At 47.4% G+C, this 27243-nt stretch overlaps 2 protein-coding genes across 2 annotated transcripts; one reads left to right on the forward strand and one right to left on the reverse strand.

The window, feature by feature from the left end:
• Nucleotides 1-1249: 1249 nt before the first annotated feature.
• On the reverse strand, nucleotides 1250-14341 carry appbp2 (amyloid beta precursor protein (cytoplasmic tail) binding protein 2). Its single transcript, XM_035386476.1, has 13 exons — nucleotides 13605-14341; nucleotides 7240-7328; nucleotides 6773-6924; nucleotides 6457-6580; nucleotides 5542-5710; nucleotides 4756-4848; nucleotides 4008-4075; nucleotides 3791-3896; nucleotides 3554-3678; nucleotides 3146-3231; nucleotides 2719-2909; nucleotides 1958-2123; nucleotides 1250-1856 (listed from the first exon to the last, which is right to left on the reverse strand). The coding sequence occupies exons 1-13, from the start codon at nucleotides 13734-13736 to the stop codon at nucleotides 1591-1593; spliced, it is 1767 nt and encodes a 588-aa protein (XP_035242367.1). The 5' UTR covers nucleotides 13737-14341; the 3' UTR covers nucleotides 1250-1590.
• Nucleotides 14342-16013: 1672 nt separating this feature from the next.
• LOC118210112 (protein phosphatase 1D-like) lies at nucleotides 16014-27082 on the forward strand. The gene is made up of 6 exons (XM_035385990.1): nucleotides 16014-16701; nucleotides 21103-21331; nucleotides 21730-21854; nucleotides 23999-24180; nucleotides 25675-25899; nucleotides 26645-27082. The coding sequence occupies exons 1-6, from the start codon at nucleotides 16176-16178 to the stop codon at nucleotides 27029-27031; spliced, it is 1674 nt and encodes a 557-aa protein (XP_035241881.1). The 5' UTR covers nucleotides 16014-16175; the 3' UTR covers nucleotides 27032-27082.
• Nucleotides 27083-27243: the final 161 nt, after the last annotated feature.

Raw genomic sequence — 27243 nt, forward strand, 5'->3', positions numbered from 1 at the left:
AACCGTCCACCACGTTTTGGCAGTGTTCCAACTCTCACGTCATCACTGTTGCATGCTTCACAAAAACTATCTGCAGAGAAAATTGCAGCAGTGTGAACTGGTTAGTTGAGAGCGTCTGAAGCCGTTGCCTGGGGTCTCAAAAGACCCACCCTGTCAAATCGCCAAGTGCAGTTAGAACGTTTACAATCAGACGTCTTGGAATTTTGCAATCCAGTCTCGTTGCGAATCATTGATCTGAACCAGAGACTGTAAAAAATAATCTGAACTGACCTTTAGTTAGGTACATTGCAATGTTGCAACAAGGTAGCCTTGCATTCGAGAGACGTTTTGCGAGGTCGGTACCAGTCGGTAGCATTAGCTAGCGTTTTTTCTAATTGTTAGCTGACATTAAATTGTGTTAATTACATTAGCTACGTGACGTATTCTATGAAAGAACTATGTCAACGCACCGGTCCGATTAGGTGGTGTCATTTCATAAATTTCATGAATTCAATCTCTACATTAGTGTCCTTCTGCAGTTCAGGTGGCATTTAAGTTTCAAGTTTCATTTATTAAAGTTTGACAAGGCAGGGTACAGCAGCATAAAAACACAGTTTTTAAACAGTGAACCCTGAAATGCGGCAAACATAACAGCGATCAACATCGTAAGCAAAAAGCATGAAATTAAGGGCATAATCTCTTGAATAAATAGATCATTTATAAAACAATTTAAGGGCACGAGGAATAAAAGAATGTTCATGTCTTTTGGGAACTGCAAAGTGCCCACAGGCTAATGAAATGCCTGTAATGTAATGTAATGTAGTAGAACCCCTTCTGGTTCCAGTAACTTCACCCTCCCCCACCCCCCCCCCAAAACAGGGAGGAGCAACCCACAGGCTCCACCCACACTTGCACAGCCCCACCCACTCATATCCCCTACAACAGGGAGGAGCAACCCACAGGCTCCACCCACACTTGCACAGCCCCACCCACTCACATCCCCTACAACAGGGAGGGGCAACCCACAAGCTCCGCCCACACTAGCACAGCCCCACCCACTCTTCTCCCCTACAACAGGGAGGAGCCAACCCACAAGCCCCGCCCAGCAGGCCCTCTTTCTGCTGCAGAAGTGTGTAACTGGGGGGAGCTCCTGGTGTACGGAGCTTGTTCCGTTGTGAAAGACGCCAGGCTGCAGGAGTGGCACAAACAAGTATTCTCACAGAGTACAAAGGCTACTCCTGTTTGTTACAAAAATCACCACCAAGGAAAAAATAGTTAATAAAATCTTTTAAAAACTTCTAAACAAACATTGTACATGAGTTACAAAGGGTAAATTCTGCTTCCATACTCCGGCCACGATAAAGAAGTCCCAAAAAATTGCAGGGTGTAATCGAGCAACTGTCCAACCCTGTGTGTGTGTGCCCGTGAGTCTCTGTACTCAGTCACTATGTAGGCATACAATTAGATAACTGTGTGTGTGTGTCTGTCTGTCTGTTCGGTCGGTCCATCTGTTCCGTTGGTCCGTCTGTCTGTCTCTGCCCGTCCGTCCGTCCTGCCTGTGTGTGTGTAGCATGCCTGCTTGCGCATACTCGACTGCGCGCGTCCGGGCGGTCAGCCGCAGCAGGAGCGCGGCGCTGCGTGGCTCTGCTGCGACCGCAGGAACAGCTGCACCACCTCCTCGGTGGACCGCGGGCCGGCGCCGGCGTCCTCCAGGGCGTCGGCCGCCGCAGGCCGCCGCTCCCTCAGCCGGCTCCAGCCGGACAGCGCGTCGTGGTACTCCAGCTCCTTCTCAAAGTCCCCCAGGGAGCCGTACAGCCTGATGAGGCCCCGGTAATCGTACTCCAGCCCGCTGTAGCCTTCTCCAAACAGCTTCTTACCTGAGTGTACAAAACGCCGCAGTAAGTAAAACGCACGCACGCTCGCGCACATTTAAAACGAATGGAAGACGTAGCGGGATGTAGCAGGTAGCAGGCGTTACCGATGGCAATGGAGCGCAGGTACAGCTTCTCGGCGGCCTCGTGCTGGTTCATGTCGTAGTTGTAGAGCGAGGCCAGGTGCCCCACGGAGAGGGCCACCTCGTAGTCCTCCTGGCCCAGGAGCTGCTCCTTGATCTGGATCGTCTTGACGTGCATCTCCTCTGCCTCCTGAAAAAGCCATCACGCAAAGTCTCCACAACATTACAAAAACATCTCCACAATGTTCAAAAAAACCTTCTCCACAACATTACAAAATCATCCCCACAACATTAAAAAAACATCTCCACAACATTTAAAAAAACCCATCTCCACAACATTGCAAAAGCATCTCTACAACACTACACGACATCTCCACAACATTACAAAATCACCCCCTCAATATTCAAAAAAACCATCTCCACAACATAAAAAACCCATCCCCACAATGCCTACAAACATCTCCACAACATCTTCCTTCCCCCCAAAAAATTACCCACACGTCTACAAAATATCATATCCTCCAGAAGCATCCACCACAGAGTGTCTATTCATTCTGTGGTGGGTGAACACAGGAAGTTTAAGAGGATAGCAGAACTTTATACAGCGTATCTATGAAAGACAAAAAAAAAAAAAAAAACTTGGACGCTGGAGAGCCCGGTAAGGAACGTGGTAAGTAGGAGAGAGGTCCCGCAGCTGTGCAGCCAGCTGGAGTTGCTAGGCAGCGACGGGTGATTGACTGCGTGATGAAATGACACAGACCATCGCGAGAAGCCGAAGCTCTGACCTTGAACCTGCGCATGGACTGGTAGAGCCGGCCCAGGTTGCCGTAGTGCTTGGCGGTCTGGACGTTGAACTCCCCGAAGGCTTTTTTGGCCAGCCGGAGGGAGGAGAGGTGGAGGTCGTGCGCCTCCTGCAGGAGTCTCCCCTCCATCTCCTTGTTGTAGCAGTCGATGGCAATCTCCTCCAGGATAAGGGCTGGGGGGGGGGGGGGGGGGGGGGTTACAGCAGAGCCTGTCAGTCACAAACCCCACCTGGATTTCAACATAGCCCCCGCCCACAATCTCACTGCCACCTGCTTCCGGCGTAAAGCCAATCAAAGGGACGAGATATGAAATACTGAAAGGGCTTCTGACAAACCAGGCCAGGAACAGAGGAGCTCCTGCATTTCCTCTCAGTGCCCCTAGGGGGCAGCAGAGCGAGTCAGACTCTACCTTTGACCCGTTTGGATGAAGCCAGCAGCAAATGGTCCTCAGGCAGGATGTGAGTGATGATGTCTATGGCATGCTCCACATGGAATCTGCCGGAGAGAGCACTTCATCAGCACACACACACACACACACATACATACTCACACCATCACACACCCCTACGTCAACACACACACCCCTAACATCAGCACACACACACACACACACACACACACACACACACACGCACACACATACTCACACCATCACACACCCCTACATCAACACACACACACCCCTAACATCATCACACACACAAACATGCCATCACATACAATCAATCACACAGGCAATCACAGTATCCCCCCCGTGGTCAAGCCGAACACCTCTCCGGGTGGATAACAGGTGCCAGGACAGGGTGAGGCTACTCACAGGGCGTTGTCGAATTTGCCGGAACTGTACTGGTGCACGTAGGAGGAGTAGGCCAGGTCTTCGTGGGCCAACGCCACGTTAAAGTTCTTCCCCCCGAAAACAGACTGCCGAATGTCCAGGGCCGTCTGTCGGGGGCAATCGGGACCAAATTTAAACGACCCGCTCACATCGATTAATAAAAAAATAAATACCGTAAATAAACGAACGACTGAAATCGGGATCGTCCGCTGGACTTGCCTGGTAAACCGCGACAGACTGACAGATGTTATCCACGTTGAGCAAGTAGAAGCCGTAGTCCAGCAACGCGTCCGAATATTTGGGGTGTTTCTGGCCAAAATGTTCCCTGGAGGACGGAACGGGGGCGCGGGTTAGTCGTTAGCGGGTTTTCACCACACACACGCCAGAAAAAAAAAAAAAAATTTAAAAATAAAGAACTGTCAGGCGCGAGCCCCACCGTGCCAGGAACACCGCGTGTTTGATCAGCTGCTCCGCTTTGCCGAACTCTCGCTTCGCCACGCACGCCTGCCGCAAAACATAAGTAAACAAATCAATAAATAAATAAATCAATAAATAAGTACATAAAAAAATAAATAAATAAGAGGCCGACTTCTGCTGCTACACTGCTGTAGCCTGGCCCTTAGAATTCAGAAATTTCCTTGCCTCGTTTACAAGATTCGTTGACCTTTGTGCCAAAGGTCAAAGGTCAACGAATCTTGTAAACGAGGCAAGGAAATTTCCGAATACTACAAAGTCTTAACTTTGTCAGCGCAAGCCAGTACAGAAGACAGGACACGGCGTGCCAAATGCCCGTGGCTTACAAATATATACAGAAAGGGATGACATTCCGACAAAAAAAAAAAACAACAAAAAATTAATTAATTAATAAATAAAAACACTGCAGTCGTCCCCTCCGCTTCCAGTCAGCAGGCGGTCCAGAACATAAGCAGTGTATTCCCGTCAACCCTTCCTTTCCCAGCCATTCACGCAGCCACTCCTTTCTAGCTGCAGTTACAGAGCGAAAGAGGGACTTCACAGCGGCTTCAGGGCCCACGGCTGCATGACAACGAGGAGATGGCTGTTCAGCCAGAGCCTGCCCAGTGGAGGCAGCCCCAGGAGAGGGTTCCGCAAGCCAGAGCCGCGCCCGTTTCAGCTCCAGCTGGACCCTGGAGGGGGGGGGGGGGGGGGGGGGGGGGGGGTCTCACCTTTGAGGCCTGCCTCAGGACGTCCACCTGCACTCTGACAGGCAGAGAGCCCGCAGTCACCTCCTTCATGGCCTCTATGCACCACCTGTATGCCTGCAGAGAGAGGGGGTAAGGGGAGGGGAAAGAATGGAGGCGGACGGAGTGTTATGCAAAAGTTTGGGAACCCCTTTCATGAACGCAAGTTCAAGCTGACGCAACTTTTACAGGGAGGTAAACTTAAACATGACACATTTCAAGAAATTTTAATGCAATTACATATTTGCTGAATTTTAGAAAATACAAAGCAGTCCATAAGTATTTGGACGGTGATGATTTTTGTTGTTCTGGCTCTAACTCCAGCACGTTGGACTTGAAATGAAACAACAAATATGAGGCTGAAGTGTAGAGTCAGCTTTAATTTACGAGCATGTACATCCATATCGGGTGAACCATGCAGGAATTACAGTCCTTTTTATGCACAGTCCCCCCATTTTGGGGGACCAGAAGTAACTGGACAAATTGCAGTGTTCAATTGGAAGGGTGCCTAAACTTTGGCCCATGCCACATTTACCTTTTTAATTATCATTTCTTAAAACTGCTAAATTCAGCAAATATACAGTGGTGCACATTTCAAATTTTCAGAAATACGTTTCGTTTAAGTTTGTCCTCTGCAGAGGTTGTGCTAACTTCTTTTCAGTTACGAGATTCAACAAAACATTACATTTTACCAGGGGAGCCAAAAACGACTTTCGTACACTGTTGTGGGGCGTGGCCGGTGTGAAAGTGAGGCAGGTGGGCGGGGCCTACCTCGTCATAGTGGCTCTTGGCGAATAGCAGCGCGCACAGCTCGCCGTACAGAGCGGCCCTGTTGACCCGGCAGCCGCGTTCGGCCAGCTTGGCCATATAGGCCTCGGCTACTTTGAAGGTGTCCTCCCCCAGGTGGTACTTGCAGTTCCCGTTGCGCACGTGGAGCAGCCTGTAAGACACGGGGTCGCCCCCCAACAAAACATCCAGAACATTCCGTTTATACCGCATCACTTAACACCGCCTCCCAGCCAAATTCCTCTTAAAGGGGAATTGCACTTCATAACACCTCTGCTTCTCATGACTGATATTGTCTCCTTCGTCCTCAGACATTTTCGGTTCTGCCAGCTAGTAGTCGTACAACGCTATTTCTACGACCGACCCAATGTTATTGTCTGCAGGTACGCCGACACCAGAAGTCGCGCAACGATATGCATCCTCGAGTTCGACACAAAACTGCCTGGGTCTACTTCCTGCATTTGTAAAGGAAAACATCAAAACAGCGTAAAATATTAACATAGTGAAATAACTCATCGAAAAATGAAGGGCGGCACATTCATTAGAAGGACAACATCAGTCACGAGAAGCAGAAGTCTTATAAAGCGCAATTCCCCTTTAACAGGGGCACCTGCATTTTCCCAGGACTTGTATTGACGTCACAGCCGGAGAACAGTTAGAGAACAGCCGGAGAACAGTTAGAGAACAGCCGGCGAACAGTTAAGGTAAACCGGCACTGCAACAGGAAGCCATCCCAGTTACCCCGGAGACAGCTGTCTGCACACAACAATACGGGTCCTACAGCCACTGCTGCTGCTGCTGCTGCTGCTGCTATCAGCACCACTGCAGCGACTAGCACTGACGTTAACAAAGATGATGAACGCAGCGAACGAGCTCGTTTCAGACGGGCGGCTGGCGGACCTGACGCAGCACTCCACAGCGCGGCGCCAGTGGGGGACCTCCTCGTGCAGGGAGCAGAGCTGCAGACAGGCCAGGAACACCCGCTCCGCGTCGCCGTGCCAGCCCGCGTCCGACAGGAACCCGCCTGGAGGGGGGGGAGAGAGCCGGGCGCACAACGGCAAGCGTCATCAGCAGCGAAGCCATTCGACTACCAACAGGCCCTACCTGTGCCCGCATCCCACAATGCACCACTGCTACCCACAATGCACCACTGCTGCCCTAAGCTTGGACCGGCCGGTTCGGAGCCCGTGCGCGGGCGAGCAAGGGGGGCGCGTACCCAAAAGGAAGCCAAGCTGGACGGCTCTCTCCTGGGCCCGCACGTCGGACGCGTCGATGCAGGCGCAGCGCAGGCTGAAGGAGCTGGCCAGCACAGAGGCCACCTTCACCCCGTGATCCATCAGCGCCTGGAAACAGTGGTGCAGGAGGTGCCTGTATGGAGAGAGAAAGAGAGAGAGTGAGAGTGAGTGAGTACATGACATCAAAGGCATAACTCTCACTCACTCTCACTCAGACTCATACACACACTCTCACTCACTCAGACTCTCACACATACACACTCACACGTGCGTACGTGTATACACACACACACACACACGCACGTGCACGTACGCACACACATACACACACACTCTCTCTCTCTCTCTCTCACACACACACACACACACACACACTCTCTCTCTCTCACACACACACACACACTCTGAGGAGTAACCGTAGCGAACCGCGGTCTCTCCGCGCTGGTACCTCTTGTCTGAAGCTCGGAGAACCTTGACGAAGACGTCCAGCTCGCAGAACTCCTCGCCCAGCTGGCAGAGGCGGCCCTGCTGGCAGAGCTGGGAGAGAGAGGACAGACCACCACTGCTCTGAGATGCCAGGAAAAAGACTCCGTGTCCCTCCCTGTGTCACAGACAACCTGCAAGGCTTTCCCCAGCGCACAGGCCAAACGCCGGGATTCACAGGGGCCTGCCAACTGCGGTCAAACTGATGCAGACTGATAACAGGCCGCGCGCTGACCGGCAGAATCGCGGATGCGTATTTCCATGGGGACCGTCCCGACAGCACTGTGGCATTTCACAGCAGAGACATGAGCACCACATACAACTCCGGTAGCTCTGATTGGACAGAGACCTACAGCTCATCCCTCTGGCTCTCCATGCATCTGTGCAAGCCGTATGCGTGTGCGCACAAATTTGCTTTCGCATGTGCGGGCATTTATGTGCACGTGTGTGTGTATGAGATTGTGTGCACCCACACGAGTGTGCATGTTGAGGGGGGCCCTATATTCGATCAAACATGATAGGGTTGTTTTTGACTGCTGTAACTCATTGACGTCCTTTCATATTGCCTAATTCCTCATAATAGGCCTGCTTCTAGATCAGGAGATCTGAAAAGGTAGGACCAAAAAACGTTCCTGCATAAAACAGGGCCATTTAGAACAGGTGCCATGTGTGCAACAATCACGCACCTGATACTCGACGTCTGTTAGAATCGGATCATTAAAAGGACCCCTGGCAGACCAAATAGGGATCTGGTTACGAAGTAGTACAGCAAACCGTCCACAATGTCCACACCGACAGCCAAAACAAAGGAAAGTGCTGACGGCTCAAAACGGCCACGCTGACGGGCTGGGTAACTACAAAGCGTGGGAGAGTTTTTACTAGCAGACGGCAAAGGTCTGGTTATTCTAAGGAGCGGATGTTGCTTGGGCAAGCTTCTCTACACGGACCGTGAGAGTGGACTACTTCTCAGCATCAATGTTAGTTAACGCCTCTCTGTTCACGGAGTGGATTAAAACACGCCTATTGTGACTTACCTGGCTGGCAGCAACTGTAGTGCTTTGTGACATTCGAGAAAAATACACAAAAACTAGCGTCTCCGATTAGCTTGTCAAGCCAAAGATAATATCTAGTCCAGCTAGCTTGATATTTTGTGAACGAATCTACTTAGATCTACTACTATTATACGGTTAGCCTGATAGTTAATTTCCTAGGGCTTAGACGGAATGGCACTTGCTAAGTTTGCCTGGTTTCTCAAATTCAAAGACTTAATTCAAAGATTATAAAACAGAGAGTTTTCCCTTTTGTTTGGATTGTAGTTGTGTAGCTTTGTTACTTTATCTAACTTTAGCCAGCTAGCTAGTTATCGATTATATCATATCAGTCTGCCACTCCGCTAGGTCTAGCAAACAAGCTATTAGCCGAGTTGCAAAGGTCAGTTCTTACCTTATAGTACACATCAAACTGTATATTTTCGGGAAGGGAACGGATATATATTCGCGACTGGCTATAATTGTCCACCACTGCTGAAACTGCAGTGTTATACCGTGTCTCTGGGATCCACTGGAGCTTCCATCCTTTTCCCTTTTCTGGCCAGGAGGAGAAGCCGATCTCAGACCTTTCACTTCCTCCGCTAACTTGTCGAGTTCGTTTCACTTTTTCTGCGACTCCTCATATATCCTCGCCTTTCATACTCGGGGACAAAACTCGAACGATACTTGGTCTGGATTTTGAGTTCAACCCTGTGCCATTTAATCGCATGTTTCTCCCAAAGCTAACACCCAATATTACTAGCTATCCCTCCTCTTTCCCCTCATATTCATAACTGGTCGACGTCGTGACGCTGTTACCGTGGACATCGTTTGCGGTTGTGTTTCATGGTTTTGACAGTGTTTCTGGCTGGCTCGTAGGATTTCATTAGTATTATCTTTTTGATAATCTATGGCAGTCAGTTGCTTTCAATATGGGTATTTGTGTGCATGTGGAACCGCTTGCACCTGCGTTCCATAGTGTCGAACACGGTCTCTTTTAATGTAGTAGGCAACACATAAGCGTCCAGTTCGAAGCTACAGTGATTTCTTCCGAAGTTGGTTGCTTGGCAGTGGTGGCAGTTTTTATCGGTGGATCGCACCCATTTTGCAGCATTACCGCCACCTACCGGACTGGAGTGGATCAGAATTAAAATCCAAACTGTAAATCTTGTTTCCCCCCCCTCCCGAGGTACATAAATAGGCTGATTAAAAACTACATAACCCTAAAAAAATGTCGTGAAACTTATTTCCTGTTCATTCCATACATTTGCAATTCTTCATAAAAAGCTTTTGTGAAATTGAGCACAGGAAACTGCATAGCATAGAGCATGATGAAAGCATAGGATCTGAACTGATCCTGGCAATTATGGGACAAAATCAATTCTGAGTGTAACATCTAAAATCTTGGAGTTGGTAGTGTGTGAGCATATATTTGAATATACTGGCAAACAGCATCTCCTGTATGAATTCCAATCTGGGTTTAGGAAGTTTAATTCTACTTACTCATGTCTTAGATTTCATCATAAAGGAAAAATGGATGAAGGAAAACTGTGTGGTATAGTCTCATTTGACCTTCAAAAGACCTTGGACACAGTTATCAGTAAACCATCAACTACTGCTTAACAAGTTGAAGACCCTGTGGCTGGATGCAATTGCAGTAAACTGCCTCATATTTGGCCTATAGGGACCAGACAGTGGAGGTCAGTGGGCCCGCTGCTGTTTTTATTGTACATAAATGATTTGAGAGATGTATGCTCTTGCAATTTGCTTATGTACGCTGATGATTCAGCTTCGCTCCTCTCTCACAAGGACTTCTTCACAAGGACAAGGACCCTCCAAAGGACGCTAGGAGAGGAGCTTTCACAGGTCAGCATCTGGCTGTCCGGCAACTGGTTTATTATTATTATTCAAAACAAAGCTCAGGTTGAAGAAGGCCCCAAAAACTATGGAATGCTTCCTTCTCAAAAAAAAAAAAAAAATAATTTACAGATCAGAAGAGAGAGGCCAATGGGGTACGACTTCATAATACCTGATTACAGCATAAGATTACAGCATCAACAACATAGAAAAGACCCGTTTGGAGTGAATTGCTGTGATAAAACATTCAGCATGTTGGACAGCGTAGTCCACTATGAAATGCAGATTGTGAAATGACTACGTCTGGTGGTTACTGTGGAAACAAAAAAAAGTTGAGAGCAACTTTACCACAGGGTGCAGGGAATTGGGTCTTTGTGCGCATAGATATTGTGACCTTGTAGAGATTGCTTTTGCCTTCAAAAAAACATTGCCCTCCCAGGCAAATACCAAGAGGCTGATGCATGTTTTTATTACAAGCAGGTTGGAATACTAGGCCCCCAAAAATATGATACGTACCAATCACTGCTGCATGAATATTCATGAGGAACAGAAGTGTGCTCATCATGCCAATTAACATCCACATTTCGGCTGCCAGTTTGAGTTGATTTTAAAGGTTATTTTGATTGTTTTTTATACCTTACATGCTCTAGTATCTGAGTACATGTTTCATGTGGTATATTCATAAGGTATGTTGACTAGAATATAGCATCTCTCAAGCACTTAAAGCATCCATCAAGAAACACTGGCACATTCTAAATGCAGACCCATCTGTAAGGAAGACTTTTCATAGCAACCCAAGATTTGCCAGTAAACATGCTAGAAACATTAGAGATAGTCTTGTTAGAGCAGATGAGTATGTACACCCTCAATACTTTTTGTCTTCTCTCCCTTCAGGTAACTTTTCCTGTCATGGTTGTAAAAACTGAAATGTTATGATCAATGGTGGTTCATTCCTTCACCCTTGCATTGGGAAAAATATTTAAGGTCCATGGCTGAACAACCAGAAAAAAGGAAGTTCATTGTACAATTAGCAAAAATCCAAGGAAAATCTCAGGTGACTCACTCTTCTTGGAAATTTTAAAAAGCCTGTTATTTATGGGCCACATTACAAAGTTAAAAGCACTCAGTTAGACGAACCACATTACAAAGTTAAAAGCACTCAGTTATACGAACCACATTACAAAGTTAAAAGCGCACAGTTGCATAGGCCACATTACAAAGTTAAAAGCGCACAGTTGCATAGGCCACATTACAAAGTTAAAAGCGCAAAGATGCATATCGGCTTTTCAGCCTTCATCAGCGTTCAGCCTATCTAAACGCAGACATTCCCATCCTCCCCTTTTCCTTTGAGCACCTCACTTCTACACAGTAGAAGCCACAGTGTTGTTCCTTTTCTCTCCCAAGTTCATTGTATATCTGATGAAATAACCCAGGTGGGTTCCTCTGTATTGGTAAGACCAAACAGGAACATTATGGAATAAGAGCAACACAAAGAAGAACCAGGATGAAAGATCTCCTGGTGCATTGCATTACATTCATTTGGCAGTACAATAAGTACATACAAAATGTCATTGGAACAACTACAAAACACAGGTCCGATAAGGTACAGTACTAATTTTGCACAGTTATTCATAGCCATGAACACATTAAGTCCAGTTCACACAGTGAACATTACTCTGACCTAACCTATAGTAGGCCTAAGTCAAACTAGGAGGGAGGAAGATATTTTAATACATTTGGCTGTGATGTATACCAACTAAGGCTCCAAGGCCTTGGGTTGGTGCAGGCACCTAAGAGGGGAGGGAATAGAGCAACTTTACTGTTGCAGAGGGAAGAATGTTGGATTTACAGTCTACAGACAGAGAGTCTTAGTGACCTTAAAGAGAAGCTCCAGGTAGGGCAGGGCGATCGACCGTCTTGTATGTTTCCATTCCACTTAGTAGAATCAGGTGTGCCAAATAAGGCTTGAAATGAAAACCTACAAGGATGGTAGATCTCCAGGAACAGGGTTGGGCAGCCCTGAGTTAGGGTGAGTTATTTAATGAATGTGCCTTACAGAAAAGAAACCTATTAGCTTCCTTTCACTTTCTTTTCCCTTTAAAATGATTTTTAAAAATGGTTGTATAGAAAACCCCCCAGAGTCCTTGTTTGGGACTATTTTAATCAGTTACTTAGTTGGTCTTGCTTTGTTTATCCACTCAGCATCTATATTTCTGATATTTTGGACTACAGCATATATTGTGATATGTTTCCATTTATGCATTGTTACTATTTAGCTTTTTTTAGTGTGTCAATGAGAAAAAGTTGGAACTAGTTAAGTTACATGACTACCAGCAGATAAAGACAATATGTTGGCATCTTCATTGTTCAATGCCAATGAAGGCTGCATAGCTGAAAAGTTTTTGCATGCTGGCAATAAAATAGAGTAAAAAGTATACATCTGACTGCCCCCCCCCCCCCCAAAAAAAAATAAAAATTGGAAGAGATAACTTGGCTAATGCTATTCAGTGCTCTACCTAACATTAAGCTAATATAACTATTACCCATTGAGCGTTAATGAAGGCGCATTTTGGTGTTGATTTGCTAGAGCACTGGCTATCAGTACTTGGTAGTTAGGTAAACTAGCTATCTATGTAGGTAAGGTAACACATTCTTTCTTATCCTCTGTAACACTAAATATAGCTCTAGTATACCTACCTCGTAGTCTGTGCCCAGAAGTTATAATAGTTGTTATTTTTATTATGTGTTTGTTTTTATTGAACGTTATGACACATTTAAGCTAACTTAACCTACCTGCTCTCACAAATTGCCTAAGGATGAAAAATGAGGCTGAATATGGACAAAACATTGCCATTTTCTCAGAAAAAAGAAGTCATACCCTAGTTAGGCTGACATTAACTTCCATAAGGCGGCTAGCTAGCGCTTCACCCAATAGTTTTTCGGGAAAAAAGAGGCACACATTTCAGCTAAGTCAGCACAAAGTTTAGCTAGTTTACTGCTACTTTGTTTTGGTGACAATCTCTATCATGTACACATTACATGTAAAAAAAAACAAAAAAAAAAAAAAAACTATTTTTGTTGGCTGGCACTGTGCGGGGAAAGAAAAATTCAAGCCAAAGATAATATCTAGTCCAGCTAGCTTGATATTTTGTGAACGAATCTACTTAGATCTACTACTATTATACGGTTAGCCTGATAGTTAATTTCCTAGGGCTTAGACGGAATGGCACTTGCTAAGTTTGCCTGGTTTCTCAAATTCAAAGACTTAATTCAAAGATTATAAAACAGAGAGTTTTCCCTTCTAGTTGGATTGTAGTTGTGTAGCTTTGTTACTTTATCTAACTTTAGCCAGCTTAGCTAGTTATCTGATTATATCATATAAGTCTGCCACTCCGCTAGGTCTAGCAAACAAGCTATTAGCCGAGTTGCAAAGGTCAGTTCTTACCTTATAGTACACATCAAACTGTATATTTTCGGGAAGGGAACGGATTCGCGACTGGCTGTAATTGTCCACCACTGATGAAACTGCAGTGTTATACAGTGTCTCTGGGATCCACTGGAGCTCCGCGGCGGCCATCCTTTTTTCTTTTCTGGCCAGGAGGAGAAGCCGACCTCAGACCTTTCACTTCCTCCGCTAACTTGTCAAGTTCGTTTCACTTTCTCTGAAACTCCTCCTATACCCTCGCCTTTCATACTCGGGGACAAAACTCGAACGATACTTGGTCTGGATTTTGAGTTCAACCATGTGCCATTTAATCCCATGTTTCTCCCAAAGCTAACACCCAATATTACTAGCTAACCCTCCTCTTTCCCCTCATATTCATAACTGGTCGACGTCGTGACGCTGTTACCGTGGACATCGTTTGCGGTTGTGTTTCATGGTTTTGACAGTGTTTCTGAGTGGCTCGTAGGATTTCATTAGTATTATCTTTTTGACCATCTATGGCAGTCAGTTGCTTTCAATATGGGTATTTGTGTGCATGTGGAACCGCTTGCACCTGCGTTCCATAGTGTCGAACACGGTCTCTTTTAATGTAGTAGGCAACGCATAAGCGTCCAGTTTGAAGCTACAGTGATTTCTTCCGAAGTTGGTTGCTTGGCAGTGGTGGCAGTTTTTATCGGTGGATCGCACCCATTTTGCAGCATTACCGCCACCTACCGGACTGGAGTGGATCAGAATTAAAATCCAAACTGTAAATCTTGTTTCCCCCCCTCCCGAGGTACATAAATAGGCTGATAAAAACTACATAAGCCTAAATAATGTCGTGCAACTTATTTCCTGTTCATTCCATACATTTGCAATTCTTCATAAAAAGCTCTTGTGAAATTGAGCACAGGAAACTGCATAGCATAGGGCATGATGAAAGCATAGGATCTGAACTGATCCTGGCAATTATGGGACAAAATCAATTCTGTAACAGCCCTGAGAACAAACCTACTAGCTTCCTTTCACTTTCTTTTCCCTTTAAAATATTTTTAAAAAATGGTTGTATGGAAAAATCCCCAGAGTCCTTGTTTGGGACTATTTTAACCAGTTACTTAGTTGGTCTTGCTTTGTTTATCCACTTAGCATCTATATTTCTGATATTTTGGACTACAGCATATATTGTGATATGTTTCCATTTATGCATTGTTACTATTTAGCTTTTTTTAGTGTGTCAATGAGAAAAAGTTGGAACTAGGTAAGTTACATGACTACCAGCAGATGAAGGCAATATGTTGGCATCTTCACTGTTCAATGCCAATGAAGGCTGCATAGCTGAAACTTCCATATTTTTTGCATGCTGGCAATAAAATAGAGTAAAAAGTATATGTCTGTCTGCTGGTTTTCGATTCTGGTCTGACTTTTAAATTCTGTTCCCAACTGAGGACGTGAACAGATGGTAGAGACAGTTGACAGGATGGTAGAGACCGTTGACATTTTGAATAAAAACTAAAAACATGCCATTTCCCCTTGTGTGCCTATAAGTAGTTTTAATTATCTTCACGGCCTGAATTTGGTTGTCTTCGATTATTCTATCTTCAGCTTTTACCATAGCTGTTATTTTATTGCTTTTTATCTTATTGCACTGTACCCCTATATACACATTGTGCCATATAAAGATTTATATTTTCAACTTTGTCAGTCATTGTTGATAGTTTAATAATGAAACAAATTCATGATAACAACATAATGAAATACCACTGACATGCTTCCATGTACTTGAAATACCACTGAATTGGATTTTATTGATGTGGGCTCTTCAGCTACAGGTGGTCAGGCTTTCAGGTAAAAAAAAAAAAGGTCTGGTGTAAACCGCACCCTCAGCCTGGCTGTGCTTATTGTTTCCTATTGCCAGCTGTAAAAAACAAATTCATAATTGGCTTCATGCTGACAATTCATACTTAAAAGCAAATCTATTCATAAATTAGACACACAATAAAAATGTAGTCTCGCATGTCCACACCCAGAGCTTGCTTACTGTAAGATAAGTAAATACTCAGTGTTAAAATTTATGACCAAGATTAAATATGTAGATGACACACTAATGTGATTACACTTTCATGACATGGTGTGAAAACACTGGGTTAAGTGACTTGGACAAATATCAGAAAACATGGGCAACGTTGCCCTGGAATAAAATTTTTTAGTCAGTACGAAATATTTATGAACGTTTAGTAACTTCGCATGATTTTCACAGCAATAAATGAGACAGAGTTTAGGAACCTTACAGATACATGAAGTATGAATGCATACATATCAACAAACTGTTCAGTTTGGAGAATGATGGCCCATGGAAGGACATTATTGTTACCGATAGGTGGCGCCGTCGAGTGCCTTTCCCATCTTATCCCCAGTTGCTAGAGCTCTGACGTCACTGCGTTCCTGAGCATGCCTACAAAGCGTCGAAAATAAACAATAGACCAAGCAAGAGAGATACATTTTGGAGCGTCCAAAAACTTCATTAAATTAAGTAAAAACGCGATTTCAGTGGACATACAGCCTCTAAATTGGAAAACAAACGTCTCAGTAACCATGGAAAACGTATTTTCGTTGCGAGTGAGTGTGTTCTCCGACCAAGGCGGCAGGAAATATATGGAGGATGTGACCGAGGTTGTAGTGGAGCCCGAGCCGGGGGAGGATGAGCTTGAGTCGCCGGAACAAGGCGACGCAAAAGTGGACAGCTGTTCGTCTGCTGACAGTACGCCGGTAAACGTGGTTCAACAGCTAGCTCCAAGCAACCCATGCAACGGCCCCCTTCCTTCACCGGCAGCCACCACGGTGGCATGGACTCATAACATCACAAACGACGGCGAAAGTTGTGCAGCGGCATCGGTGGAGGGCGAAACACCAACTGACGAGACTCTTCCACGGCGTTCAGTGGCTTATTTCGCAGTTTTTGACGGCCATGGGGGACGAGAAGCAGCGCAATTTGCTCGGGACCATCTTTGGGATTTTATAAAGAAACAACGGGGCTTTTGGTCCAATGACGACGAGGAAGTGTGTGGGGCGATCCGCAAGGGCTTCGTTGCCTGCCATTACGCCATGTGGAGAAAGCTGCGTAAGTTGCTAGCTAGGTCGTTAACTAGCAAGCTCTAGTCAGTTGGTGTGCACACAGTTTCGGTTGTATGAAAACACGACCGAAACAAGTTGGTAAGACATTGCGTTAAGCTGAATACTAGTCAATGCTGACTGACCAGCAGTCATGAAATTGCGTCGGGGTAAATTGGCTTGCTCGTAAGATCACCGAGTACTTGGCTGGCTAGCTTGTTAAAAGGTTTCTCCTAGCTAGTCAAACGCGTTCTTCATTTGCTTCGTTGGCAAGACAGTGTAGCTAGTCCGCTAGCCAACGCTGGAGTTGTTCAGAAACGATCCCGTCGGTTCTTGGCGATAAGATACTGTCTACTTCGGAGGCGAGGCTACTATTAGCAAAATCGGGTTGATTGATTTCATTTATTGTTCAATTTGTCATTTTTAAACTTGGGCGCCAGAAGAATGATCGCTACTACTGTGGGAAAACGTTCCCGTGATTCCCCCACGCCCCCAACGTTGGGATGAAACGACGGCCTTGGCTCCAGTCTGTCGGTTTTTTTTAGGCTGGAAATTTGACGGTTTCGCACGGGCAGTTATTTAATGACTGTCCGCATGGAATTGGCTAAATTGCTAAGGTTAATAAGTCGTGATCTGTTGTAATTTTTGATATCTGAATGTTTTTTGCTGTCAGGCTTGTTTAAAGTGTGTAAGGACTAATTCTCAGGGAACGAAGAAGTAACTTGGCTAGCTAACGTACATTAGTATAATATGTTAAATAAGACGTCCTGTGACCCGTTGACAGACATTATACAAACACATTTTTTTATCGACGATCTTCAAAGCAACCTTGCTTTACTTATCATAGTAAGTTGTGTGTACATGTTACATACTATTATATGTGGTCACGCGTGCATGAAAGTATTCTTTTTTAGCTACCCAACTAAACGTTTGCACATTTATTTTAACCTCATTATGAACATGTACTCCGGTGAAGTGTTGTTCCTGTTGGGTTCACATTTATGAACGTCCCGTGGAGCCAATAGAGATGGCCTATCTGAAATGTTTCTACGTCATATATCCAATCAACTTTTTAGTAGGGAGGAACCGGACATCAAGGACTCTGGCCACGATACAGCACATTCTAGAACGTGACGTAACTGCATTGCTGCTTGGAACACTGTGATCCTTTCCGCGCAGGGTGGCCAATAGGATTTTATATGCGGACTGACTGTGGGTGCTTATTGCATTAAATTCCCCCGGTGAATGCGGTACTATTATTCTTTGATCACTTACGATGCTCAGCTGTCTTTTTAAAGGGAAACAGCTTAAAATTTCTCCCCAATCAAGGTTAGTTTTTGTGGTGACAGTGGGGCTCAGTCAGCCGGCACAGCCGTGGACGGACGGAACTGTGCACACAAGCAGTCCACATCTCACTGAACTGCTCTTCTGGAGAGCTTGAAGTCCAGTCACGCATTTCACCTGGTGGAAAACGTGCGGTTTTCTTATGTCCCGTGCTGCATAACGGCAGATCTGATGCGGGAGGGGGCTGCTTGGGTACTGGTTGCCTGGGGACTCCCTCCACACATGCTTCTCTGTATCATGCCATCTGGCTGTGCTGATGGCACACTCTCACGTGACTGGATTAATGTGTGATCACACTAGAAAAGCTATGTGGGTTTGGTCTGTTGAAGGGCCTGTCTAACCTGCTGGGCACACAGTCACTCTCACAGTGGCCTGGCTGTTTGTTTGTTTACGTAGTTCTTTTGAGGGACACGCCTGTCAGTTCATGCCTGGACTTGCCTGAGCTTCAGTCGACAGCTGTGCGGACAGGAATTCAGACCTCAGCCCCAACCCCCCCCCTCCCCCCCCGGCTTTGGTCTGGTCTGGCCTCTGTACTCACCTGGTGGAAGTGTCCCGCCATTACCTGTGGGGGTATTGCACTGCCGTTTTCAGGCTGAGAATGTGACCGGAAACCCTTCCGTGGATTAATTTTTAAAGTGTGTGTATGCATGGGGCTCTCCCAGGTGCAGTGTGTGCTGCGGCTCCTGGTTCTCAGTGTAGTTCCACCCCTAGTGTGGATGGAGACCTGGTTGGCCGTCACTTAAAAGAGCCCAATTAAGCACTCGGCATTGTGTAGTTGGGGGTGGAAAAAGAAACAAAATATAAATATGTCAGGCTATACAATTTACCGCGTACCCGTGATTCTGCCTGACGTATGTAGCAGGACAAGGATTTCAGCTCTGTTTTTGCCATAAGTATGAGCCATTTATACAGCATCCAGTTCCTTTACTCTCAGTCTGCAGGTGCTTTTATCCAGAGCGACTCATAATGAATTTACATAAATGTTTCCATAAGGCCTTTGTGATTAACCCTGCTAATAACCTTCCCAGACCAGCCAAGCATGAGCACAACATGAGTGAGCTAAATAAATCGCTAAAGATAAGCTAACTTTTGCTACTCAGAACAATAAGAACATAATCCGTAGAGTGACCGCCGTCACACGGTGGCACACAGATCCCCCCTCCGTGGCCTGCCGTGCACAAGACCCCCCTTGTCTCAACGCAGCCGAGTCTTTGTCCAAGCGGGGCTGCTGCTCCAGCTGCCGCTGTGCAGCAGAAGAGCTGCTCGAATAGCACTGCTGACAGCTGATTGGCTGATTGAGCGATGCGGCTGATTGGCTCTCTCCTGCCCTGATGTGAGAGGCTCCCTCGGACGACGGCTCCGGCTGAGCTCCTTGTTCTCGGTGCACTTTGCCCCACAGTACAGGCGGGGGTGCTGGCAGTTGGTATTCTGTTACAGTTGAAAATGCATGCGCATCTGTAGACCCCGTACAGGTATTCATTTTTTACCTTGCTCCTTTTTTACTTTCGTTACTTGGCATCGGTTGGTTTCTGGGTCCCTGCCTGGTACCTGCATGCTGTAACTGGGCAGTTGGTTCAAACTTCAGGTCTCGCCACGTGACACATTTGGGTTATGATTCTGTCTGGAGGTGGAGGCCAGATAATGACATCAGCCCACGTGGAAACCATGGTGACAGTTTTAGTATCGAAGCTTCGAATTGAAGTTGAATCCTCTAAGGCAGGCCTGCCCAACCTTGTTCTTGGAGATCTACCGTCCTGTAGGTTTTCATTTTAACTCTAATTTGGCACTCCTGACTTCAGTTACCAATTAGCAGCTGAGCAAGAGCTCTAGCTGTTGAGCGAGGTGTGCTTTGTTAGGGTTGGAGACCTACAGGGCAGTAGGTCTCCAGGAACAGGTGTAGGCAGCCCTGCTCTAAGGCCTCTGTGTTTTGTTCGGCTCGTCAGCATTTGGAAACTTGCTCTGAGCAGGAAGTGACACGTGTAGTGATGCCTGGTCCCCGGAAGTGCAGAGTGGAGAAGTTAGTCAACCATTCAAAACGCTAAGTGCGAATAGCTACAATAGAGTGGAAGGAACAAGATATTTGTTCCTATCAACACCAGAAAGAAGAGTTGGTCCACAGTGCACTCACTCATTAGACTTTGTCATGGCTCATCTCAATAGAGCTTTGTAGCCTTGTATATTTAACGAGTTCTGTGTCTTGGTATTGCAAGTAAAATCTTGAGATGTCATAACTGCTGTGAAAAGTGTTTTGAAAGTCGAAAATATTTATCAGATAGTCTGCTTGCACAAGAATCTTGAAATTCAAAAATAGGCATTGATTGGTTGTCCAGTTTCTTGTGTCTATAAACATACAAACGTGGTATAAAATTTGAAATTAATCACAAAGCTAAAAAATACATATTTAGCTTAAATTATTGTTGTACATTCGTTATCTGTTTATTTGAAGAAGAATGCTTATATTTTCTAACTATAATTGCAAATGCTGATGCCTTGAACAGTGTTGCTATCATCTTAATAGATTTTCTCTTATTGATCACTTGAAGGTGAACACAGTCTCTATCAGGATCTAAAATGGTTAGTCTAATTTTTTGTGCTCCTGGCCTACCTTTGTTTCCTTTAGAAATCCTGCAAGCTCTTATATTTTAGATTTGTTACACAAATAAGTTTTATTTATTTATTTTTTAATCAAAAAATATTTACGGTTCCTCTCTTTGTGTTCAGAATTGACAAATAAAGAGGTAAACTTTTTAAACTCTGATTTCATGCATATTGAGGTGTGTCCTTTAAGACGTTTCCCTGAAATTCTGACCAAATATTGCAATATGTTGCTGTTTTTCTAGTATCGCAATATGTTGCGATGTTGTATCGTGACATTTGTATCGTGATACGTATCGCGAAGCTCAGCCCTGAAGTGACGCTGTTACAGGTCGCAGTCGGAAAGTCACGTGACCTCTCATTGCTCAGACGGCAAAACCAAATCCGTAAAACCCGAGATTTCCGGGGAGCGAGTGTACTTTCACCGAGCCTTCTCTCCTCCTCTCCCCTCCGTTTCCCCCCCCCACCGCAGCGGAGTGGCCGAAGACGCTGACGGGGCTGCCCAGCACGTCGGGCACCACGGCCAGCGTGGTGGTCATACGGGGCGACCGCATGTACGTGGCCCACGTGGGCGACTCGGGCGTGGTGCTGGGGGTGCGGGACGACCCCACCGACCAGTTCCTCCGCGCCGTGGAGGTCACGCAGGACCACAAGCCCGAGCTGCCCAAGGAGAGGGAGCGCATCGAGGGGCTCGGGGGCAGGTGAGGGGGTGGGGGGGGAGTGGTGGGGGGGGCTGGTTGCTGGAGGAGAGGTGGGGTGTGGTTGGGGAAAGCGCAGGGCTTCCACTGTCCTGGAAAAGATGTTTCATAACCAGTGACTTAACCGGTGTAAATCTGGTTCTTGTTTTGTGTTTCAATTTTTTTTCGTCATCTGTATTTACTTTTTTGTCTTTTTTTCCTGTATGGTTTCTTTTCTTTGAATATAATAAGATAAACATGAACAATAACTCTGATGATACTCAGTCTCACAGCTGCCATTTGCTGTGAGTTGTATGTTAATGTAAACAAATCAATGTGGTGTCACACAGCAAAGCTCCCTGATTGGGTGAAACCGGTGGGTCACTGACCTGCTCTCTGTCTGCTGCTGGTGTCGTCCCCAGTGTGATTAAGAAGTCCGGGGTGAACCGCGTTGTGTGGAAACGGCCACGGCTCACTCACAACGGCCCCGTCAGGAGGAGCACCGTCATCGACCAGATCCCCTTCCTGGCCGTCGCCCGCGCCCTGGGTAAGGACTGCAGACTGACCCGAAACTGACCCGAGAGGGACCCAAAACTGACCCAAGAGGGACCCAAAACTGACCCGAGAGGGACCCGAAACTGACCCGTGCCAGACCCAAAACTAGTGATTGCCTCGCCTTGGGTCGGTTCGGGGTCCACATTTCATCGGTTTCTAATGGCCCCTGCTGGTTGATCGGGCTCCTGTGGACTGCAGGCCAAAGCTGCACGTCAGAGGTCTTTCTCTGACTCCACTCTGTGCCAGCTTAGCTGCGGTGTGAACAGAAGCAGGCTGGTGACACCGCGTTTGTCCTGTCTCTCCTGATTGGACAGTAGGAACCCCTGAACGCAGCTGTGTTAGCAAATGGAAAATTGAACGTTCCTAATTAGGGTGGGAATTGGACATGTAAAAGAACTGGACTGTAAAGAAAATCAAGTGCATTTACGAAACTGTTGATGAGCACTCCTTGCGAGCCTCAGTTTGAATTTGTATGAATAGTTCAGGAAGGGCTTCGTGCTGTTTTACATTAACTGTGCCCTGGAGTAAGTGCGTTTGTTTTCCAGGGAAATCACTCAGTCGTACGTCATCCACAGAGCGAACACATGGAGTACTCTCCGCTGATGTCCTGCCAAACGCTTTGGCTGGATTTGATTTCTCCAGAGCGGTGTTTTGTTTTTTTTTAACATTTTTTTTTAAGTGCCTGTCTGACTGAGGATTACCCAGTCTGCTGTACTCTTTCTCGCCCTCTTGTGGAGAGAATTGGAATGGCAGTGTCTCCAGCGCCGTCCACTTCGGTTTTGGGTTGAGTATTATTTAACCGTGCTCCCCCATTGCTCACGTGTGTCACTGGGCTCCAGAAAGTGGTTCTTGTGAATGCGGTGTTGTCCCAGAACTCGCTCTGCTGAATACAGTCCTCAGCTGGCAGACTCAGAGAGGTGGCTGTTCGCGGATGAACGGCAGTCATCCGTTCTTAGCAACCATTCCTAGCGACCACAGGCTGCTGTGGTCACTGCTGCACTGCACGTGTTTTCTGTTTACGCGTTAAAAAAAACAAAGCCGTGTCGTCCTAGTTACCCTGGACGCGCTCGTGTGTGACCTCAGCCGTCTGATACAATGCTGGCTACAGAAAAAAGTTTTATTAGGGACCGAAAAGTAATGCCCGTCTCAATGTTTCCTGTTTGAACAGCGGGCGCTAAGCCTTGCCAGCTCTGTGAGTGTCTGATGATCCCATGTTTTTGCGCACGTTTTGACATTTTGTGTGACGGAGTCTTGTGGGCGTGTTTGGCAGACGCTCAGTCAGGCTGTCTGCGGCTCCTGTGTGCTCAGCTTCCCCAGATAGAGCAGCCCAGTACTGTGTTGAAGGGTTCACTCTCTGGGATTTTCTGATGCTCAGTTTTACGCGTGTTTCCTCCTGGCCCCGCAGGTTTTATGTGAAAGGACGGCTTTTTTAGATGCCTACAGAAATTTCTCATGCCCTGCCGACTTTGCCGAGGCAGGTATAAAATTACTGTGCCAGTAGATTTGGAGTTACTTGAATGGTTTTGTTTTAGATCACAAACCCCTGAATGTCTTGATACTGGTTCTTGTAAATCCCGCAGGTCATCAGAAACTTTTGTAAGTCTTAAATATCCACCATCCGCTCACAAAACTCCCAGGGCCAAGTGAAAATGTTCTCTAAAACTGAAGTAGTATCAAAAAAACCCCGAAAGGGAGCTACCCCTTTAAACACAAGACGAGTTTGGGCAAGGTGGAGATACAGCGCCCCCTGGTGTTTAGGGCTCTGGCTATTTATTTATTTATTTATTTATTTGTCCAAAAAAAAGTCAGTGTTCACGGTTCCATTGATTTCAATTGCCAGCAGTGATTGTTACACCAGTATTAGAATGTTCAGGTAACAACATTTTAATGGCATATTTTTGATGTTGCACCTTAAAGGGTTAAAATACAACCTCAAAACCTCCCTTATTTTGCTCAGTTTGCTGTGACTGCTGATTGATCAGGTGATGTTTGTGTCATATTGCTTTCGCTTGTCACGCTCTGTTTATGAGGCTGAAGGTAGGACATGCTGCCTTGTTGGATGTTTTTGGCGCGTCGCCCCCTGGTGTTGCGGCAGGGCCTGACGCTTCCTGACCCCCCTTCCGCCCCTCTCCGCAGGGGACCTGTGGAGCTACGACTTCTACAGCGGGGAGTTTGTGGTGTCGCCCGAGCCGGACACCAGCGTGGTGAAGCTGGACCCGCGGCAGCACCGCTACATCGTGCTGGGCAGCGACGGGCTGTGGAACATGGTGCCCCCGCAGGACGCCGTGTCCATGTGCCAGGACAACGACGAGGCCATGGTGAGCGCCACGCCCCACACGCTGCACACGCAGCTGTCAGCGGCAATGATAATCAGCAAGAACGCTTAGCAGCAGCAATAATACTAAGCAATAACGCTTAGCAGCAGCAATAATACTAAGCAATAACGCTTAGCAGCAGCAATAATACTCAGCAATAACGCTTAGCAGCAGCAATAATACTAAGCAATAACGCTTAGCAGCAGCAATAATACTCAGCAATAACGCTTAGCAGCAGCAATAATACTCAGCAATAGTACTTAGCAGCAGCAATAATACTCACCAATAACGCTTAGCAGCAGCAGTAATACTAAGCAATAACGCTTAGCAGCAGCAATAATACTCAGCAATAGTACTTAGCAGCAGCAATAATACTCAGCAATAACGCTTAGCAGCAGCAATAATACTCAGCAAGAACGCTTAGCAGCAGCAATAATACTAAGCAATAACGCTTAGCAGCAGCAATAATACTCAGCAATAACGCTTAGCAGCAGCAGTAATACTCAGCAATAGCGCTTAGCAGCAGCAATAATACTAAGCAATAACGCTTAGCAGCAGCAATAATACTGGTAAATGGTAAATGGACTGCATTTATATAGCGCTTTTATCCAAAGCGCTTTACAATTGATGCCTCTCATTCGCCAGAGCAGTTAGGGGTTTAGGGGTTAGGTGTCTTGCTCAAGGACACTTTGACATGCCCAGGGCGGGGTTTGAACCGGCAACCCTCCGACTGCCAGACAATCGGTCTTACCTCCTGAGCTATGTCGCCACTTACTAAGCAGTAACGCTTAGCAGCAGCAGTAATACTCAGCAATAACGCTTAGCAGCAGCAGTAATACTCAGCAATAACGCTTAGCAGCAGCAATAATACTAAGCAATAACGCTTAGCAGCAGCAGTAATACTCAGCAATAACGCTTAGCAGCAGCAATAATACTAAGCAATAACGCTTAGCAGCAGCAGTAATACTCAGCAATAACGCTTAGCAGCAGCAATAATACTCAGCAATAACGCTTAGCAGCAGCAATAATACTCAGCAATAACGCTTAGCAGCAGCAATAATACTCAGCAGTAACGCTTAGCAGCAGCAATAATACTCAGCAATAACGCTTAGCAGCAGCAGTAATACTCAGCAATAACGCTTAGCAGCAGCAATAATACTAAGCAGTTATACTTAGAAGGAGCAATAATATTTAATAATAACGATGGCAAAAGCAGTAGTAAAATTCCTTAGCAATTAACCGCCACTTTACTGACCCCCCTCACCACATGACTCCGCCCATTAATCACATTATTCTGCTCCCTGCCATTACATGACTCCGCCCCTTGTCACATTACTCCACTCCTCATCACATTACCCCACCCCCTCATCACATGACTCCACCCTGCCCCCCCGTTACATGACTCTGTCCCCTCATGACATGACTCCGCCCCCCAATCACATGACTCCGCCCCCTCATCGCATGACCCCGCCCCTCGTCACACGACTCTCTCTGCAGGCGCAGGGCGGGGTCTCGAGCGCCCGGCAGCTGGTGAGCCACGCCCTGCTGCGGTGGCGGCAGCGGATGCTGCGGGCCGACAACACCAGCGCCATCGTGATCGCGCTGCAGGAGCCCGGCCAGGCGCCGTCCCCGCTGCACCAGGAGGAGGTCCTGCTCAACCTGGCCGAGGGCCCCTGCTGCGGCCCCCCGTCCGGGTCCCGATCCAACACCCCGCTGGTGAAGGTGAGGGTCCGGAGCTTTCCGTTTGCGCTTTGTGGAACTAAATTCTGTGTCACAATCAGTTTAATATGCGGATTTGGAGATGTGAGTGAGTGCTGATTACTGAATTGCAGAGAATGGACTTTCTGCACCTTTGTGCTGCAGCGTCCACATTGGTGTCTGAGCTTAAGGTAAAAAAAGCAAAAGAGAGTAACTGAGATTATGAGCGCTGGTGAGGTACTGAAGCAGAGTAAGAAACTGTGTGAGCGCTGTTCTGCTCATGACCGAGCATGAAGAGTTTGGGTGTGTCTGTACCCTATGATGGGGGTGTGTCTGTACCCTGTAGTGGGGGTGTGTCTGTACCCTGCAGTGGGGGCGTGTCTGTACCCTGCAGTGGGGGCGTGTCTGTACCCTGCAGTGGGGGCGTGTCTGTACCCTGTAGTGGGGGTGTGTCTGTACCCTGCGGTGGGGGTGTGTCTGTACCCTGCGGTGGGGGTGTGTCTGTACCCTGCAGTGGGGGTGTGTCTGTACCCTGCAGTGGGGGTGTGTCTGTACCCTGCGGTGGGGGTGTGTCTGTACCCTGCAGTGGGGGTGTGTCTGTACCCTGCGGTGGGGGTGTGTCTGTACCCTGCAGTGGGGGTGTGTCTGTACCCTGCGGTGGGGGTGTGTCTGTATACTGCAGTGGAGGTGTGTCTGTACCCTATGATGGGGATGTGTCTGTACCCTGCTCTGTCTGACTGTTTGCCCCCCCCCCCCCCCCCCCTTGCAGACGCTGGACGCCGAGGCCCCCTCCCCCGTGTGCGAGCTGCTCCCGGCGCTGGAGCGGCGGAACGCTTTTTCGGGGGCGACGCTGCGCGCCCTGTCCGACCCCCTCCTGCCCCCCTGCCTGTCCCCCCCGGAGGGGCGCTCCCCGGAGAGCCGGGCCCTGGCCGTGCGCACCAACGAGGGCGTGGCGTCCCCCTGCAAGCGGAGCCTGCAGAACTCCCCCGGCCCGTCGGGCAAGAAGGGGCGCCGCTGCCCCCCCTGCCCCGGGCCGGCCCGCCGCAGGAACGCCGAGCGCGCTGCCGGTCGCCGCGGCAACAGGGGCCAGAAGCAGCCCCCCACCGTGACTGACCTCCTGCAGCAGCACCGCAAAGCCACCGTGTGCGTGTGCTGAGCAAATGCGTGTACACACACACACACACACGCAAACGCACACACTCACTCACTCACTGTACACAACTGCTGCTCCCTCCGTCCCTCACTCACTCCTCCTGGTGCGTGTGCGTGCGTGTGTGTGTGCGTGCCTGTGCGTGCGCGCGTGTGTGTGTGCATGCGCACGCATGTGTGCGTGTGCGTGCCTGTGCGTGCGTGTGTGTGAGGTTTGCC

This window comes from Anguilla anguilla, chromosome 12, assembly GCF_013347855.1.
Source record: "Anguilla anguilla isolate fAngAng1 chromosome 12, fAngAng1.pri, whole genome shotgun sequence".
NCBI lineage: Eukaryota > Metazoa > Chordata > Actinopteri > Anguilliformes > Anguillidae > Anguilla > Anguilla anguilla.